Source organism: Apium graveolens, chromosome 9 (genome assembly GCF_009905375.1).
Source record: "Apium graveolens cultivar Ventura chromosome 9, ASM990537v1, whole genome shotgun sequence".
Lineage (NCBI taxonomy): Eukaryota > Viridiplantae > Streptophyta > Magnoliopsida > Apiales > Apiaceae > Apium > Apium graveolens.
Window position 1 is genome coordinate 252,201,099 of NC_133655.1, and position 20,681 is coordinate 252,221,779.

At 31.6% G+C, this 20,681-nt stretch overlaps 2 protein-coding genes across 4 annotated transcripts; both read right to left on the reverse strand.

Annotated features, from left to right (window-relative positions):
• Nucleotides 1–3,812: 3,812 nt before the first annotated feature.
• On the reverse strand, nucleotides 3,813–8,464 carry LOC141684648 (cyclin-J18). 3 transcript variants are annotated; one of them, XM_074489721.1, is made up of 9 exons: nucleotides 8,340–8,464; nucleotides 8,142–8,218; nucleotides 7,598–7,697; nucleotides 7,411–7,509; nucleotides 7,313–7,330; nucleotides 7,164–7,234; nucleotides 6,934–7,060; nucleotides 6,797–6,857; nucleotides 3,813–4,095 (listed from the first exon to the last, which is right to left on the reverse strand). In XM_074489721.1, exons 1-9 carry the CDS (start codon nucleotides 8,391–8,393, stop codon nucleotides 4,088–4,090), a joined length of 615 nt encoding a protein of 204 aa, XP_074345822.1. In that variant the 5' UTR covers nucleotides 8,394–8,464; the 3' UTR covers nucleotides 3,813–4,087. The 3 variants fall into 3 exon arrangements, with proteins under 3 accessions (XP_074345822.1, XP_074345820.1, XP_074345821.1); XM_074489719.1 differs by having other exon boundaries at nucleotides 3,813–4,179; XM_074489720.1 differs by lacking the exon at nucleotides 7,313–7,330 and having other exon boundaries at nucleotides 3,813–4,179.
• A 487-nt stretch (nucleotides 8,465–8,951) lies between these two features.
• On the reverse strand, nucleotides 8,952–12,629 carry LOC141686913 (annexin D5-like). Its single transcript, XM_074492013.1, has 6 exons — nucleotides 12,452–12,629; nucleotides 11,694–11,839; nucleotides 11,298–11,516; nucleotides 10,120–10,335; nucleotides 9,943–10,032; nucleotides 8,952–9,401 (listed from the first exon to the last, which is right to left on the reverse strand). Exons 1-6 carry the CDS (start codon nucleotides 12,525–12,527, stop codon nucleotides 9,198–9,200), a joined length of 951 nt encoding a protein of 316 aa, XP_074348114.1. The 5' UTR covers nucleotides 12,528–12,629; the 3' UTR covers nucleotides 8,952–9,197.
• Between the last annotated feature and the right edge of the window lie 8,052 nt (nucleotides 12,630–20,681).

Here is a 20,681-nt window from a genome sequence, read left to right on the forward strand (position 1 = left end):
CTGATTCAAATTTCTCACAAACAGTGATTCAAATTTCAATACAAATTACCTATTATTTAATATAATACATAAATATTATATTGAAATCTTTATTTGTAAATTTAATGTTTAATCATTATCAACTATTTATATTATATTTGATAGATTAATTAAATGAAAGACAAATTTTTTTATACAAGTAAAAACAATTAAAAAACATATGCTTGAGTAACGAAAAACATATTAGTTCATTAATTAACATATAAAGTATCATTAAATTTATTAATCAATTACAAATCAATTTTAAATCTACTAAAATAAAATAACAAAAACTATTATTTTATATTTTATATTAAAATAAAATTTGGATAGTGAATAATAATGATCTAAATTTAAATTAGTACTATTATTCAAATTTGAATTTAGATTATTGTTAAAGAAAAATTTGAATAATTTACCCCAAATTTGGAGAGATGCTCTCGGTGGTTGTAAAATGTAATTTTAAGTAAGCTAGTGGATAATTAAATGTTTTTCAATATTTTCAAACACAAAGTATTATTAATTAATCATGGGTACTTGGCCTAATTATTCCCTCTCTTTTTGACATTAGGATGTGAAATTCTTTGATGAATGGTTTTGCTCATGACTAGCTATCAGGATAGATTTAGGCACGTTTTGGAAGTTTTAGGTTCCAAGAAAAATTAATTATAATCAAAATTATAGATTTAACCAAATGAAATATATAACCTTAGTTTATAGTATTAGTGAATTAAAATAAAGTTGGAACATAATTTTGAAAAAAAAGTAACTTGCACAAACTTTCCAATTAGATGATGAAAATGTCTGGTGAAAACATTGGATACAAATAACTAATTTAAACGTGTAATTATTAAATATTTTTTAATTAGATGATTTGTCCATGTGTTGTTCATCACTTTAAATAGCTAAGTAAAATACCTATTTAATAAATAATTTCATTCTAAATAATTAAATTTAATCAGCTAGTTAAACAATTTACTAAATTAGTTGATTAAAATAACTAATTCAATCCAACCACTAACGACTATATCAAATATGACCTTTAATTTTTTGAGATTTTAACTATTTCCTCCCATTTATAGGTTATTTGATTACTTATTAACAAGTTTTGACAAAAAAAAAGAAAAAAAGGAAGTTAAAATAGAAAAAGCACTAATTTAATTATTAAACAAAAAGTTTGAGAAATGATCAAACAATCATATTACGGAAGGAATTTCTATTTAAGAATGGGATAGAGCTGGCATGTGAACTATACAGAACACAAATGCACCAGCACATTATATTTATTATCAACATCAACCACTCTAATGATGAGAAGGAAATGTCAGTGTGATTACCCATAATTAACATTATCAGTACAGGACTGCTTAACTTTTCTTCCTTTCCATTTTATTTTGTTACTCCATTGCTACTATTATAGGAAAAGCTAGGCTATTAGCTGGGTAAGGTTAATTCGGTTTCTAAAAATATGACTTACTTTAGAATATAAATCTTGCACTTGATAACTAATTTTATAATGCATTAGTGCAATAATAGATTAATCTCACTAATCATATATCTGTCACTACAATAATACGAAATGGACCACTCAACTATACGATACATTTCCAACATCAACACTTAAATTAAAGGAATCTAAAAGATAAAGGCACACTTCTCACCTGTAGCATTAGAATGTTCTATACGTAACTCGTGTAACCGACCAGAAAGTTGGATACAACTAGTTCAGAGATATATGCATCACTATATGCCCTCGACTATTTAATTTGTAAGATATAGTTTTCTATGTCTGAGATTTAATTTACAAATTCTGTTGAGACAAAACATTATCTCGTTATCTTGTTGAGCAGTTCATCTAAGATGCAGGATAAGCGAACATCCTAACACTAACATGAAAATCTCAGCATCTTATAATTCGAATCAGGAGAAATTATAAGATCCTTTGTATCATGAAGTTTCAATCAGATAAATGAGAACATAAATGATATCTTTATACATTTTGTACCGGAGAAATTTAAACCAGATGAAGAAATATTAATGTACATTTTGGACATGAAGATGCTTCCTAGGAGGCATCGTATATATAAATATGAGTAAATTGGCAATAAGAGGAGGTTGTTAGCTAGAGGCAGGTAGAGATTCCTTACGCCAGATTATACACAATCAGACAGACATATGCTTGAGGTTGGGAATGTTGAACTGTCTTTCTAAAAACATATGAGTACAATATTCATTTTCAGCTTTACAAAGTAGCTTTCTTAAGATTATTTTTGGGATAGAGATGCATTACTGTCATACCATTTCTTAACACGGGGTTAAAGTAATTTCCCAAAGAACATTATAATGATAACTGACTTGGAACTAGATATCATGTTATCAACTAAACATTTTAAACCAATTTTTTTATGTAACCTAAGAGCATCTCCTCCCATCAGTTAGATTCCTTAACTAAAATTACATGAAATAGATAATATGTAAATTTTGTATCACTCCAATACACAATACCCCTCAACAAAATATTTAGATAATCTTTCATTTTTTATATATTTGTTGAATCAAATTTCGTTTAGATATAATTTTACTTAACTAGTATTATATCTAACACCACTGAAACATTTATACAACCCTAAGCTATAATAATTATAACCAATCAAACATTTATACAACCCTTGGCTAAAATAATTATAACCAATCAATTTAGCCAACTAAATATAATCAATGTGATAGGAGATGCATTCTGTCTCCTAAAATTTGGATATTTTTATAAAAAATAAAGAGTTATTTGCAAAATGCATCCCCGTGTTTTGACCAAAATGCATTTTTTTACCTATACTTTAGATAACTGCACTTTGCATCCCCTTATTATTTCGGCGCGAAAAATTGCACTCTTTTCGTTAAATTTGTTAAAATTCTCAGGGGTATTTTAGGAAATTAAAATATTTAATTATAATTAGATCATTATTTAAGTTTTTTGACCCTTTAAATGATACTTTTCGAAAAAATTTAAAGAACGAAAATTATAGAGAACGAAAAAATCTTTTCAAAACAATAACATTCAAAATTATCAAAAAATTTACGAAGCCAAAATTAAATAAAATATATACTTATTGAATTTATTAAAAACAATTATAAAAAAAATATTTCAATTTTGAACCTTTTTATTTCGAGAAGATCTTTTTATTCTCTACAACTTCCGTTCTTTAAATTTTTTCGAAAAGTATCATTTAGAGGGTCAAAAAACTTAAATAATGATCTAATTATAATTAAATATTTTAATTTCCTAAAATGCCCCTAACAATTTTAACAAATTTAACGAAAAGGGTGCAATTTGTCGCGCCGAAATAGTAAGGAGATACAAAGTATAGTTATCTAAAGTATAGATAAAAAAATATATTTTGACCAAAACACGGGGATGCATTTTGCAAATAACTCAAAAATAAATCGTACATCTTCCGCGATTAACTTTACTATCTAACATGATTTCCAGGTCTATTATACTGAAATTCCACCTAAATGCTTTAAAATTCTAAGATATGGATGCAAATTGCAGAGAATTATAAAGTAAGAACGGTGAATATATTATTTTACAAAATGACGATGTTTAAAATAGCTAATCAGCACTTTTGTGCATCCCAAATTCTCAATATCTCAGGCTTTGCTATGTCGACACACGTGCTTTAGGACGAATATAGGAAATAATGGTTCTTAAATTTGCTAATGTCACAATTTCATAAGTACAGAGATTTTTCGCCTTGCAATCCAGAGAAGTACAAACACATAATAGCACCAGAATAATATCAAAGTGGATTTTATAGGCGGGTGGTGGACCTTAAATCTCACCATATTAAATTGTCGGTATACTTTTCTATGCTTTTAATTTCAATATTTTTGCCTTTATAGTCCACTAAAAACAAGAGATATTATTTATGACAGGGAAAAGAGAAGATAAGATACATACTACAGAGTACATGTACAACTGCTCAGAGTTTAATTTGGTTTGCGTTTGGAGTACCTGCAAAAGCATTTCATGCACCAAAAACAAGTTTTCACTTTGCCCTCATCAACTTCTTTACTTATCTGCAGAAGTTTCAAAAATGTGCTTTAGAATGTCTTTGACATTCTCTGCAATGTCAGCTTCTTTGCAGGAGGTGACAAACTTCACTGCAGTTCAACCAAATTAAGGAGTAAAATGATTATGATAGAACCAACAAGCATTCTACTTACATGTAATAACATGTAATCATGCTTTTTACACTAAGGCCATGTTTGTTTCATGGAATTATAATCCCGGATAATAATCCGGGGATAACTAATCCCATCAAAATTAGTTCTATGGATTAAATAATCCTATCCTAAGTTTGTTTGAAAGGATTAAGTGTAGGATTGGAATATAATCCTTTAAAACTTTATCGTATGTTTGTTTTGTGGGATAGTACTTGGGATTGGAATATAGTCCTTTAAATTTTCCAATCCTATATTTGTTTCATATGGGATAACAATGAAGGGGATTATAATCTTTTAAAAAATGACTTGTAGGAGGGGATAAAACAATACCTCCTCCCACCAAGCATTAGATGGGATTATAATCCTATCCTCTACTTCAACAAAACAAACATGGGATAGGATAATTTAAAAGATTATAATCCTTGGATAACCCTTCACTATTTTTTTACAAAACAAACATAGGATTGGAAAATTTAAAGGACTATAATGATATCCCCTACTTAATACCATTAAACAAACATGGCCTAAGGTTTTGAGAGAATTTGTAACTTAACATGGCATCGAGTTTGAATTTCGGAAACTCCTATATTATCAAAATTTAATTGGGAGGGCTAAAGAACATCAGTGGAAAAGAAGGATTTGCCAAGAAAGGGCAAAGATGCTTATGATGGATAGACCACCCACAAATAATAAAACAAAATTTCAAATGTTCAATACACATCTGCAGTATGGAAGCATTTTATTTAATTTAGGCCATGGTCTCATCTCAAGGAAGCATTTTATTTAATTTAGGTCATGGTCTCATCTCAAGCTTGGTTTATAATTATATTGATGCGATTTCTTACTTATGGAAGCATATTTAATTTCGGCCATGATCTCATCTCAAGCTTGGTTGAAATAACCTAATTACTATACCCTTCTTTAACATTATAGGACAAGAAGATAATGTAAGCTAAGATCCATCAAAATATGCCAACTTGAAAAGCACCACCAACTTTTAGTAAAATGATGACTAACAATTTTTTTGTTCTTTCTCCTATTCATAAATAAAAGAAACGAATGATTGCATATGGCTGTTTTTTTGTGTTTAAAGGGAGTGAAAATGGTGAAAGCTTGATACATTATTAGTTGGTAGATTAACTACACAAGGGAGACCCACTACACTGTTAAGCAAATGCGGTCCAGATAAGAAAGAATACATAAGCAGCCTGTAAGTAAGGAAATAGTAATGAAGCAAAGCAACCGACCCCACTGCTGCCCACATTTAGAGACCCAAACAAAGAAGTTCTTATTTTCAGATAGATAATCTTGACTCCAACTAACTCAGCTGCTAATTTAATTCAACCACTACACGTTTATCGTCAATCCTATTACTCACTTATATGAAGAACAATGTTAGTGGAAAAGAGGACAAGGGGTATCCATATCAAGCATTCTTGCTACCTCTACAATCAAATCAGTGTACGATTGACTCCAGACTTTCATATCATCTACAACTTACTTCAGTTTGAAATAAGTGAAGGTACATTAAAAAGGTGCCTATGGGATGTTAGCTTCTTCTTTTACCAGAAAGCCAGCTAGTGAAAGAAAAAAATGACTCAAGTCCAGCTCTTATTGTACCGGGAGTATTTATGGAAGTAGGACCTTTTACATGGAGTCTGCTTGTCTGGTAAGGGCATTCATGCTCCACACTTAACCAAGAAGAATGAAACTATTCTGTCCCATTATAAGAACCGAGAAATACGATTTAGGCTAAAGTACACAAGTGGACTAGATATCAAACCTGTTTTTCCCAACATTAAACCTGGAAATTTTGTAGCTAAGACACACTAAATCAAGCGCTGGAAAATTGGTCCAGACAAGTTGCACAGCCAATAGTAGTGGAAGAAAAAACTAAAGTAATTAACACCCTATCACTTGCTTCATTAGTCGGAAACAATTTTATATTGGGCACAAGTTCCCTTGCTCTAGTTGCCTGTGTTCTCTGATTTCTGGCACAGCGCTTATTGTGTTCAATTATGGAACTGAAATTTTATGTTTAATATACCAAAAAGAAAAAAGTTCCAGGTTCAATGTGTCCACTTGGTTCTCCTAGATTTTAAGGTGTCATCAAGCCTAATTCCTCAACAGCACTCCTGGAAACTCGCTACATGAAGTACAACTGCCTAACATTTAGTTGTTTTTTGTCAGCCGTGATTCTCTGCCTGTTATGTACACATTGTTACTTTGAAATTTGTTGATGGTATGCAGATGCCCCCACTATCAACAGAGTCTGATTTGGCCGGTGGTCAATTGTCAAAAATATAGGGAAAAATTAATGAAAGAGAGAAACAATGTGTGGTTTGTATCTCTCTTGGCACATATATCATCTCCAAAATAAAAGGTGACATGTAAACAGCAAAATTTTATTTTCCAAGAATTTGTTTAGCTGGAGAAATGTAAAGTCACTTGTCTAACTAATGTATATCTACCTAATTTTATCCTGTATAAGCCAACAATATGCCATAAACAAATCATTGGCACATATCAAGTAGAGACACTATTGGATACTTACCCCAAGGAATAACAGGAAATTCCCACCTCTGTTTAGGAGTTGTTATAACATATGAAGCTACCTGCATAAATTGGAAATTTCAGCAAACACCAAAGTTTAAACGCAAGTAATCAAAACTAAAAGTTCAGAGAACGTGCCAATATAGATGCAGCAAGTGAAATGGGGGAACTAAAGAGAATTGATGTCTGCTCCTTTTCATAGCAAATATCCATAATCTCCATACATGCTTCAAAGTTCACTTGTTTGCCAACTCTTGCAACTCCCCTGATAACATAAATGGTACGAGGGAGGAACAATTGAACTAGTATTGTACAGTTTATTTATGATTTAATCGAACCCTACAATATTTGTTGATATAGAAGCTTACTTAAACTGAATGATAAGATCTTCGAGGAATATGAAAGCGGTATTTAATGTACCAATGTCAAAATTCAGTACCTTGGCAGAAAAAAGAGAAAACATTATAGTAGAACTTTTCAGATACAATTAAGATGTGTTTTGGTTGTGTATGTTTACCTGCATTAAGACCACCTCCTACAAATTCCTTAATTAGTCATCACATGTCAGTATATAGAATTACGAAAATATGCCCATTTGTAGGAAGACAAGCTTACTGCTTCCAGAAAGTCTCGAATTGTAAAATGCTGCTCCTGAATAGTCTTGTCACCCAACGACTTCAATCGTTTGACAGAAATCGGACCAGAATCATGTATCTGCAAGGCATAGAGACTAAGACTTTGCACACACACACATAAAACAAAAGAAAGCAAAATGTCGCAGTAATAAACAATACAACATTACTTTGCTGGAGATCCAAATTGAAATGAGCGCAAACAGTTGCAGATTGCTTTCCCTAATTGGTTGTAAAAGCCAATTTCCACTCCCTTCGCCAACTGTGAAACTTTTAAACGCACAGAAGAGGTCTTAATACAAATCGAATATAATATAATAAAAAATATGAGCCTTCTCACAACAACATGAATGCATCACATGTTCGTATCTACTGAGTTGATGCCAGAAAGTTCAAGGAATTGCAAACATATGAAAGTGATTAAATACAAACTATTTTTAGCCTACAAACTCTAGAAATCAGCTAAAAATCATCGGTTAGAGTAGTACAAATCACAAACCAGGCAGTCACAGTATGAGTGTACGAACTAATCACTCAAACAAACCATCGTTATGTAGTTAATGGAATAAATTACACATATACTATTATTAATCGATCAATTAGAGGCAAAATAAATAAATATTCAAGATAATTCGAGAAGTTGTAGCAATCGAAAAAATTAATTAGAGTAGTACCGAATAATGACGAAATTAGACCAGAGTAAATAAGAGTTACCTGGAGAGAGATCGGTAAAAACGATCAGCAAAGAGTGACAAGGCGGAGTATTTAACTATCGGAGAAACTTGTAGTTCCTTTAAAGATCAAACAATACTAATGTTAACACAAACAACAACAAATTGAATCGATCATTACACATATATGTAAAAACGATAGGAGAGAGATTGATTGATTAGAAGGGGGGAAGACACATACTTGAGCGGTTTGGATTAAGAAGCCTAACACTCGAACGCGCATCTCTGGACTCATCCTTTGCCTCCCCCTGGATTTTGGAGATGCAGGGTTTTTGAAATTAAATGGAGCCAAAATGTTAATTGGTGTTTTGGAGGGAACTTTTAAATGTGTATTTACATTTCTAACTTCCTAATTCTGCCCTGCTTTTTTTTTTCTTCGTACGGAACCAAACCGCGTTGAAGCGACGGACTCTGACTTAGGAGGTATGGGCATAATCATAAATTCTCCTCACCTATGATATATCCTCTTTAACGAACTGAGGGACAACTTAACTTTTTGCATTCATTGGTAATTTAATAAAATATACTTTTGATGATAATCTATCTATTTTTAAAATTATCAGATCAACAATTAACTGTGTTTGACGCTGGAGTACCAAATTTTGGATAAAAAATCTTATTATACTGTATAATAATTTTGAGACTTCTTCCTCAACAAAATGCATCCTTTCTCTTTTTGGATTTCTATCTTTTTTTTTAATTTTTTTTAAATATCTTTTATGTATACAGTATATTCCAACTAATTAAATGAAGATCAACTGTATTAATTAAGTAATAAAAAGGTACATGGAAGTTGCAATAAAGTTTACATTGACTTGTCAATAAAAAAAAATTTACATACTAAAGTTTACTACTGCTAGTATGTACATAATTTTTTTAAATAGCTAAATGCTTGTATGATTTATGCAACATATGTTGACTACTGGCAGACATTTCTATGAAGTAAAATCAGACAATGCAGATCCATCTATAACATCAATTTTGAATTTGTAGTAAGCTCTGCGGTAGTGCATATTCTGCATTTCAAGAGCTACCACCCTCACTGGTCAGGCCCTATGAGAGCAAGCAGAAAGTTCTTATAGTGGCCTGATGTCTCCGAACGAACAGCTTCGGATAAAGTTTTCCCATTGTTCTTCATGTACTCTGCCTTGATGTACTGCAAATCAATTTCAGCCCTTGTCACAATCACTCTAGTCAGAGCTTTCTCATCAGTTCCAAGGCCTTTCATTGCCTTCCGCAACACCTGCAAGTAAATTCAGTGTAGTGCCTGTAACTTTCGTGTACAAAGTGCCTAGTACAGACCCAAGGATTACAGAAGTCTGAACATGTAAACGTAAGTTTTCTGTTACGGCCTTTTAAGATAATCATATAAAATGCCAGGGACGAGAGAAGAACAGTTGAATCTTAAAATATTAACCCAAGGGGAGGGGACTGGGTAGCAAAAACCTCGGAGACAATAAGGTCAAAATGGTTTGATCGTCACAATTTTTGATCATGTTCGGGTTTTCCTCTAGCATCTTAAGATTTTAGAGCGACTGATTACTTAATATGATACCGGAGCTCGGTTTAGGGAGGGACTCGGGTTCGAGTCCACCCACCTCCATTTTTTTAATTTAAATATTTGATATTAGTAATGAGTATTGGTATTAATTATATTTGTTGTTATCAATCGTAATGAAAAGTATCGTTCAAAGAAACTGGACTAAGTTTACTGGATGTGTGATGTTGATGCCTGCACGCATGTATTGTTTTGGATGAAATGTGACCGGAATATAAACCGGTACCTTAGCATAGTACTTTCCAGGATTCTCTGCACAATTCAAGACAGTTACAAGGGCCCACTCAAAGTGTCCAGATGTTTCGCTCTTAACTGCCTGCACCAAGTAAAGATTTCAAGCAAGAATTCAAGAACATGGAAGCTACAATAGTTGATACCAGAGCAGATTAAGTAGAAGATCGACCTTTTCCAGAGATTTCTCGTACAAGCGCATGTAGGCTTCGCTGACAGCAGCAAGATGTGCTCTACTTCTTTCACAGAAAATGCGTATGAATGTTTTCTCATCAGTTCCCAGTCTCTTTTCCCCAGCTTTATAAAGGGCTCTGGCATCGTCCCCAGCCATCAATTGGTCAACTTCTGGGCCTTCATAACGCGGTGTAGCTAAATATTTAAGCAGCATCTATAACCGAGGAGAAAGTAAATCAAATTAGAAACTAATGCTTATAGTTTGTGAAACACGTTTCCATATGATTTTCACTTAACGTGATACGACTTGAAATTAACAGCTTCCAAAAAGCTCTGCAGAATGCCAAAAAACATAAATTAAGATGTTTCAGGCTTTCAGGATAAGAAGACAAGTGCCAGTGACTCAGGGAAGATTCTCCAAATACTTTATAAACAGTAACTTTCCTAGTAATAATATGGAACATCGCGTGCATTCATATGTACCCACGAATTATATTTAAACACGTATCATGCCACATCACTTTGTAACTATTTTGGTACGAATTTTGGGTTACATAGCATTACTCGGAGAAAAAATAACATGCAAGACAATAAATTTTCTTATTCCATTTGAGGTTTTGGAGAACCTTAAACCTTTCCGAGTCGGAAGCTACTTTGTCAGTAGCTTACATGTAGCTCAAGCTTTGCATATGTATGTGATTTGCCGTGTCTTAAATCACATTCATGTTGCATTCCTTCTACCACTTATTTAATATCCTCCGTACTGTTGATTTTCTTCACAGTATAGTATAAAACTCTGGAAAATATGTGTTGTGTAATTACTAAACCTCAAAAACAACCACTTCTCCACTTAGAGAGAAGTGTATCTGCAGTTTTTATTTCCAGATTATAACCTCGTAAAGGACTTGATATTATTTGGTTTGGTTATGGTCGTCAATTACGTGAATTAAATGCCGACTTGCATACTAAGCAAGCGGGTTTGGCTAGCCTAAAGCCTTGCATTTCTTTCTCTGTAATTGAAGGTCGTGGTCGAGGAATCAAACTCACCGGAGGGCATTTGTGCGTGAGCACTGAACATTTTTAACTGATCTTGACACACACACCCACAAAGCACCATGATTACGTTATGTAAATAAGTACACACAGAGATGGTACTTCTCAGAGATAAGTACTGACCTTTTTGTGGTGGCTGTGTGCATGATGTTCAATTTCATGCTCAAGGTAAACTCTAAACATATTGAAGTAAAGTGGTTTTAAGTGTTGTATTTGAGATGGAGTTCTAGAACATATTATTTCCGTGGCAACTCTAAGATTAAGGTGATCTTCATTAAAAGCCTTCTTCAATAAAGTGGCATCACGTGTAGCTGGATCTTGCAACCAAAGTACGACCGCTTTCTGCAACCATTAAGCATTACAATCTCAGAATAACAATGTGATGTAGAATAATAATATGTTAGGCAACATACTTAATCTCAGAACGACAACCTAATCATTCTTTCATTTCTCTAAACATCATCAACAAACACTATTGTCTAGATTTTACAGCTAAAATATGATGCAATCGTTTTGTACCTTGACATCGCCACTAAGCTCTGAAGAAACTCGTTTGGAAAGTTCTTTTGAATACCTTGCTCTGTACTCTTGTTGAATGAGACCTCGCTGTGTTAAATCACGATGGGCTAAAATGTTGATTACAGTCGAAGTGTCGCAGCCAAATCCTGAGCAACCAAAAAGTAAAGAAACTTTGTTAGGGGGTAAAAAAATTGTACTACATTTCTTATGCTTAATCAACAATATTATCATTAAGTATTTATCTTTTATGGGTTATATTTAATCTCTTTTTTCAGACATAAAAGATAAAATTTTTACACTTTAAAAATTATATAATTAAGGGGTTTAAGGATAAAATTTAAGTGATATCAAAAATATTAAATAGGGTCAAATTATTTCTTTTTGGGATTAAAATGTTAAATTTTGTATCATATAAATAAGAAGACATTAAAAAATTGAACAGATCAAGTGACCCAATTGCTTCACCTAGTCATGCCCTTGATCACATGTCTCATGTTCTTTAATAAACTTTCCTTCGATTACACAATCCTCATCTCTATAAATTAATTCGTGAAATGAATTGTTTTGATTATAGTAACCCGTATAGAAGATTTAAATATAAAATTTGAAAAGTGATTAAGCCACGGACGAAAAACCAGACCCAAATACACTGGTTTCATGATAATCATTTCATATATGCGATAAATAAGTTCACAATACACATTACGTGTCTGAGAATGCAAAATGTTACGTAAAAATACATAGAAACAACAGTGTACCTTTGAAAGCCTGGTGTAAATGAGAGGCATCCTCATGAGGTGAGCCTAGAGTTGGAGGCACCGTCACCGTAGACATCTCTTATTTTTTCTGTTATATAAATATATGTTTATCTTCTATATATGTTTCTGTCTGAAAAAGATTAGAGTTTTGATAGAAATTTGGTTGGGGGTTAAAGGGGGGTGATGATGATAAAGTTGATTAAAAACGAATGGTAATTGCTCGATCTTGCATGGCGGGATTGACATTTGTATGGCCTCAACTCCTTTTTTCAAATTAATTGTTTCCTCATAAATGTAGTGCCACGATTGATTATTTGTTACGGTGTTAATTAATTTTTCCTTTCACCATTGGACTTGCTAATTCCACCTGGTTGCATTCACAGCCTGCGTTCGAGTAATGCTTAATGATCAGGCGTTTTTAATTTTTCTTTTTTTAAAAACAATTACTATTTTTTTTGCTTTAACTTGTGATTTCAAAATAAAGTAATAATTATCATTTAATTTATATAAAACATTTTATTTAATGAATTCTATATTTTAAAAGTCAAATTATAAATTATAATTTGATATTGAAATATAAATTTATACTAAGTTTAGTTACGCTTTTTAAACGCCTTGACATACATGTTAAAGATCCAAAAGAAAGTTATACAAGGATGTATTACATGATTATTTTTATTTATCAAAATATTGGCACATGTTAAATTCGAATTTCGAATTTAACTATTCATCTTTGTCAAGGAGCAGACAAATTGGGCTGGCATAGGCCCCATCGTGTTTGGGCTAATATTAATACAGTCCTCTGCGATAGTCTGGACTCTGGATTAATATTTACGAAGTTTCCGTTTCTTTCACAGACTTTCTTGCAAATTCGAGAGTCTCGTCAAGTGAGGTTTATGTCCAATTACAAAAAGTTGACACAAAATGACAAATATCTCTAAGAGATTTTAAATGTATTTCTTATAAATATAATAAATAGTTTAATTTTAGTGATTTATGACTTTATAAGGAAGACAACTCAAACAATATACTTTATATATGTAATTTATTATGATTATAATATTAAATTTAAAGAGGGAAAGAGAGAAATCTATGAAAAATAAGATTGAAATGAATATTTTATACATAAAAAAAAAATGAGGTTCCTAAAAAATAAGGAACCCGAGGAGCATGTTATATTTTTAAGGAATAACTAAAAATATCTTGGAGTGACATTTTATGCCAATTTCCTAGTATTTTAAATTTAAATAATCATTTAAGTAATCTCCCGGAAATGATCTAACAGTGTCTAAATATTTTTCTAAATCATTTGAATATATGTATCCTACCTTATTTTTAAGATATCACTAACCATTTCTTAAACAATTTTTGTAAATAAAATATCTAGTTCTCTCTTCTCTTTATTACTTATTTCCTCTTTCTTCTTCCCATTTCTTGTCCATATCATTCCAAATTTATTATTATTATAGTTATAAAAAAATGAGTGTAGGAATTATTGTTGAAATTAAAATACCACATGATATCTTAAATTATTATGACTTCATATTTATAATATTTGTAAGGAACCACTAAAATACTAATATTTCATAATATTAATAATGAATCACTAATATATTTGTTTTGCCCTATAATAACACTCCATCACTTCATTCTATTTATATTTTATTTTGACTTTCTGGATGTATATTAAATTATTGGAAATTAAAAATACCCAACTTTTATATTTTTTTGTGTAAAAAATAAATAATTATTAAATTATTTTTTTGGAAATATGGGAGAGGTTACTGTTTGTTTTAGAGTAATTTCATGGTGGATTAATTTTTCATGAAGGGCTTCAAAGGTAATGGGTGTGTCGCGAGCTTGAACAGCGTCAATGATGGGTTTGTATGAATCATAATCAAGACCTTTGGGTACTTTAGCAATGATATCTTCCGTATCCATAGGTTTTCCCATAATGGACAATTGATCTGTAAATGCTTTAATGGGTTGCATATACTCAGTTATGCTTTGAGTGTTTTCGGTAAAAGACTCCAAACGATCTTTAACTTGCAGGAGATGACCTCTAGAGGGGTTAACATAGGTGGTGGAAAGTATTGTCTAGGCTTCATGGGAGGTCGTGGCCTGTACAATAAGTGGTGCAATATTTGGAGAGAGAGTACCGATAAGGGCTCCTGTTATTAGCTTGTCTTGACGGTGCCAGGTGAGATAGGCGGGATTTGGTGAAATTTTGGAATCAATGGTGAGAGTTTCAGAGGGAGCTGGGTAGGTACCATCAACAAACTTGAGTAAATCATAACCAAAAAGTATAGAGTGAATTTGGGTTTTCCATGAGAGATAGTTTAGGGGTGTAAGTTTAATGCAATTGCTGAAATTGACAAGAGTGAATGGTTTGGAGGGTTCAATGGAATTAGGGATTGAGCTATCATGGCTTCCCATGTTATAATTGCAGAGTTGACGTGGGTTGGTAGGCGAAAAAAAAAATTGATCTTGGCTCTTATACCATGTAAAGATTTAGAAAATGCTATATTTCATCAAGAATAGAGTCAAACTATTTATAGGAGTACAATATGAGTTCATGTGACTTACAAATACTAACAAGATAACTATTATTCCTAACAATCTATAACTACATTATTTATACAGGCTATACTAACAGCTAAATGATAGAGTTTACACAAATAACAATACAACAGAACGATAACGATGACAGCTGAATGTATGTTATCATATATTAATTAGTATCTTTATCATGAATAACATTAACTTAATAATTAAAGAATAAGTATACAAAAAGGTAAAAAAAAGGGTTCAAAACCGACAGGTAATATAACAGAGGCACAAAGCTACGTGTTGTGCCAAAAATTAGATTTGAACTTGATTTATGGTTATAAAGAGATTAGATGGATTGACATAATGTATTGGGCTTCTGGATGACAAAGTAAGGATCATGAATCTTAATGAACTAGTATGATAGGTGTATCCAAATATTGGTTAAGGCCTGTTATGAGGGGTATTACTAAGGGCAACAAGACAGGGCTCTTATAGACTACTCATTGTCTTATACTTCTTATAATATGCCAAGACCTAGGGGTAGTTAGAAATTATGATAGGCCGGACTATTCCAATATAATAAGAGACCAACAAAGGTAGATTCCTATTAGGAAAAGAACTTTAGGTCGGGACAGAAAGGAGAATAAGTTTTCTAGTGATCTACAACTACATGTAAGCGGATTTATACAGTAGTTGCGTGGATATACATGATATATGTATGTAATATACATATATCTCATGGATAATTATAATAAATACATGAATAAATAAGGATTCTAGTGGCATACTAGGAGAAGGACATTTTGAATTTAGCCTAAACCTAGTTGGATAAGTATTAGAGGTCGTTATGGGCTTGAGTAAAACATCACCAGCCCATTATAAGGGAATACTAAGGCAATGGAACTACATATGAACTTGATTCCTATAACTATAGAATACTAGCTTTGTACCCGTGCGATAGGATGATCATCATTTTTTTAAACTTTTTTTAATTTATTAAATTTATTATAATATTTTTATTTTTCGAATATATTTTATGTTTTTCGTAAATAATATAATTTTCAAAAAATTGTACTTTTTGTACTTATATATTTAATTATTATTGTATTTAAATATAACACATGTGTTACAATTTATTTTATTTCTTTGTTATCTGATTTTTTTTCACATTATAAATTTGTAAAAAGAATATTTTAATCATATCACATAATATATTTACGTAATTATTTTTCTTTTCAGTAGTTTGATCAAATATTGAAAAGTTGTTTGGGATTTTATCATGCGGTGTTTGTAACAATATTTTATAATTTATCTATTCTAGTAATGATTTTGAAAAAAATATTTTACATTTAATTGTCATAGTACTTTTTTTTACTATTCAATTGTCATAGTACTTTTAAATATATTTTATTATATTTGTAATGATTTATTATTATTATTATTATATTTCTTCCTAGTTTTTATATTTTAATGATTCATTTACACTAATTTTTTTAAAAGATAATCCGTAATTTTCTCATTTTACAAAATGAAATAAAAAATATGTAATCTTTTATACCTAAATTCAATCTAATTGTATTCCTCATTTTATAAGATAAAAATTAAAATTATCTATGCAAAATTTTTTTAAATCAAACTTACCCATTTCAAATTGTTTTAAGAAAATGATATTATTTTAACCCGATTAACAAATGATTTGTGAATTGTTACTTATATTTAATTTTATTAAGATAATTGTTATTTGTATTATATATAACACTAATTAATATTATTTTATATCATTCAAGAATATATAATTATAGTTCAATTTCTTAGTTAATTACCTATTGTGTTTGTTATACAGATTATTAAATATTATAAAAGAATAAATATAATTTATAATGTATTTTATTAGATTTGTATTTCAATTTTGAATTATAATAGATTTATTCTTATTATATGTATTCCTCATTTTATTTTTTAGAGAATTCATGTACTCTAAATTTTTTAAAATATAATCCTAATTTTTCATTTTTACAAAATGAAACAAAACAATGTAATATTTATACCTAAATATAATATAAATGTTTTTTGTTAGTTTATAAGATAGAGATGAAATTATCTATTCAAAAATATTTTATATCAAACTTATCCATTCCATTATTTTTTTAAAAAATGATACAACTTTAACCCGATTATAAATGGTTTGTTAATTGTTACTTAAATTTATTTTATTAGGATAATTGTTACTTGTATTATATATATAATATAATACTTTTAATATTGTTTTATCTCATTTAAGAATATATAATTATAGTAAAAATTCTTAATTAATTGTCTATTGTGTTTGTTATACAGATTATTAGATATTATAGTTAATAATAGAATAATGAAATAAATATAGTTTATATTATACCTATACTTTAGCACATACCAGGACGACACTTTACTACCAAAACCTCTTTCCTCAAATTATATATAGGATTTAATAATTTTTATAATTTTAAAAATCATTAAATTTATAATTCTTTACTTAATAAAATTATTAAACCATATACAATTAAATTTTAATTTGTGTATCTTACTCCAATTATATATAGGATATAATTATCATAAATAAGTTGATAATAATATTTTTATTAATTTGGATTTGGATTTATTTACTTTTCTTACTTTACTCATGAAATTTATGTTATTTGTAATTTTTAATTTATAAAAATATTTTAAATTTTCAGATGGTAAATATTGTGAATTTTTATTTATTTTGTCTACTTTTTTATATTAAAATCTTTTTAATAAAAAAATTATGGGTGAATTTTGGTGTGACATCCAAGTGAATTTTTAGAGGGTATGTCTACTACGGTTATTACCTTCTTTCTAATATATTTACTGTATTTTATATGTATTGTGATTTTTGTATTCTACGTTTTGGGCTTATAAGTATTAGGTTTTTTTTTGCCAATCTAGTATAAGTTCTATTGTTTTTTTAGTGTTACTTGTTTTCATTGAACTATGGATGCCGAGAGGAATTTACAATGTTGATTTGACGACCATACCATCTTGTACCACCTAAACTCCCTTACACTAATTATATATAGAATATGATGTAGACCACTTGCAAAGATTGGACACTCACTTTCTCTACCAAAACACATAGTGGAGCTTTTGGGAGACAATATTCGGGCACCACCACGGCTGTGTAGGAAGTACTCCGCCGACACCGCTCAGAATCCTTGCAAATTCAGTCCAAACACAGCAACAAACGCCTCCCGATCTGGTAGACCAGGCATATTCAGTTTTCACGATAGGCCCGATATCCAGCCTAAATCTTCGCGATTCTTCAGTTATTCCAGTCAACCTCTACAAATGTTGTGCCAAATTCCTCTCACAACATTTTTGGCACTAGAAGGATGATATTTAGTGATCTTTTGAGGGGGAAAATGATTATAAGCTACGACGATGAACGTATGCCGACGAACAATGAAGGAAACCTTGAAATCGAGCCCAAGGAAGCCATTAATGGAGATATTATGGATGATATCATGTGAATATATAGGATGAATCGATCTCCCATGAAAAGAAATCTGAAAAATATGATGAACGGTGGTTAAAAGCATAACTTATCGGGGAAAATGTGAAAGATAGAAAGCCTTAACCGCATATTCTATGATCCCGGTATGCGAGTGTTGTGGCCTTGTTGGGAAATTTCCTGGACATTATGATCGCAATATGGTCTTCAGGTGTTGTTCCATTCGGAGAGGGTTGAAAATGTGGCCTAGACGGTGGCCGGCAGGGGAAAAAGGAAAATTGATTTTAACGGACTCAATTATGGACATGAGGAAGCAAGGGTTAGGGAGAGCCTCTAGGAAATTTGGTTTCTGATGTTGACCTGGGAAATGAAGAATAAGGGTTCCTATGCAAAAAAGACACGCAGGGTTTCAACTTCTTGAGGGAAAAATTTGGCCTAAACGAAAATAAGTAAAGTCCATATGGAGAGGCTATAGTCAAATGGTCATATGAGATAAATGGTGGAAACCTGATTCGGGGTTTCCCTTTTATATGAAAATCCTTGGTCTATAGTAGTTCCCAAGTTAAATGCTGTTAAACCAAGTCTTTGGGTAGACCATGATCTAGTTTACCCTATAATTGATGTTTCTAACCCGAAATTGGCAAGGATAAGAACCCTATCTCAGAAGATATGAATAAGCCGAGATATTTTGTCCAAGTAGAAGGCTAGTGGAATCATCATGATGGATCATAATGGGAAATATATAGATACCATGAACAGGGAAAACCTCAATACAAGTTCTCACATATTTGGTGAAACCCCAAAATGGGGGCATATAATTTTGGCCTCCACAACAATTTCAGGCCTAAAATATTTTCTAGAAATGACTTTAAAAAATATCAATAAGGGGTTTGTGCTTTTTGATGAAAAACCGAGTTACCTTATAATAGAAAAGTTAGAGAAAGCCTGAAATATGATAGAAACATGGATGAAGTTATAGCCAGGATGGATTACTATTTTCCCCTTTTCCGGGTTTATAAAGGAATCCAATTTCCCATTTTCTAGGGTTATAGAAGAATCTCATCTTCCTCTTCTTCAGGGTTATAAATGAATCTCCATTTCCCAGCTTCTACAAAATAGGCATTGCCCCAAATATGATGGTATCTCTAATTCAACAGAATATTTCTATCACTTTAACATTGAGATGGAGGTGAATCAGGTGGAAGGAAATGCGAGGTGTAAGCTATTGGTTGCAAACCTCGATGAGAAGGCCTACAATGGTTTGAAAAGTTCCCCCTGAAGTCTTTATACCCATTGGGGTAGATAGAAAGGTTATTTATGACGCGGTTCCAAGTTCTTACAACGCTCCAACCATTACTGAATTCAGTGATAGACATCAAAATATAAGGGCATCCACGAGACATTGGGGAGTCCATTTCTCAGCTTAGCAAGGAAATAACAAATGCAGGAGAATCCCCAATATATATTGCATCTAATAAAGTAGCTCTTATAGTGGAAAATGGAGAATCTCAATCTGGAGGTTCTATCTCTTAGGGGTTAAGGCCAGTCAAAGTCCCTCTTCACCCGAACAAGGGGTTCAACTGAATAAAGGTGTAATCACGCTGAGGTTAAGGTCTACAAAAGTCCCCTTCAATCAACCCGTGGTTTCTTTGGAATATGCATTTACCTGAGCCAAGTGTTCAACTATACCAGGGGTTCAACAAGCCATGGGTTATTGTAGAAACTGGAAAGTCCAAATTTACCCCATACTTTAGCCTAGAAGCGAAGTAATTAGGTGAGCCTAAAAGTCAAAAGGGACGTGAACCCGATATTTATGAGAAGCAGGAAAATTACAATACAAAAGAGGGTGCAGACCACTTGATTGATGGCCAATTTTGAAATTTTAATAAGCCCGAAAATTAGGCTTCTATTGAAAAATGGTTTACCAATAAGAGGAACCCAAACAGAGGTTCCACGATGGCATGCTCCTGAAGGTTAAATTTCAGAAGCTAGGAGCTTTCCATGATAGAGGGGTACAACCAGGAAAACCCCCGGGTAAAGGTTCCAAGGAATCCTTAGAAGAGGCTCCAACGGAATATGAGAAACCCCATTATGGGAGATACAATAAGGGTCATGCATTTCTCAATCTCTTTCCCTTAAGGGGATGAACTATGGTTTTGAATATAATCAAAA

What these genes read in the sequence shown, in the direction of transcription:
- LOC141686913 (XM_074492013.1), bottom strand. Translation starts at nt 12,527, where the DNA reads ATGTCTACGGTGACGGTGCCTCCAACTCTAGGCTCACCTCATGAGGAT. An exon ending in AGCTTAGTGGCGATGTCAAG is followed by an intron (nt 11,517 to 11,693) that starts GTACAAAACGAT and finishes TAATGGTTGCAG; the next exon opens with AAAGCGGTCGTACTTTGGTT. An exon ending in CACACAGCCACCACAAAAAG is followed by an intron (nt 10,336 to 11,297) that starts GTCAGTACTTAT and finishes CCTCGGTTATAG; the next exon opens with ATGCTGCTTAAATATTTAGC.
- LOC141684648 (XM_074489719.1), bottom strand. Translation starts at nt 8,393, where the DNA reads ATGAGTCCAGAGATGCGCGTTCGAGTGTTAGGCTTCTTAATCCAAACC. An exon ending in TCTTAATCCAAACCGCTCAA is followed by an intron (nt 8,219 to 8,339) that starts GTATGTGTCTTC and finishes TGATCTTTAAAG; the next exon opens with GAACTACAAGTTTCTCCGAT. An exon ending in GATCTTATCATTCAGTTTAA is followed by an intron (nt 7,061 to 7,163) that starts GTAAGCTTCTAT and finishes TTATGTTATCAG; the next exon opens with GGGAGTTGCAAGAGTTGGCA.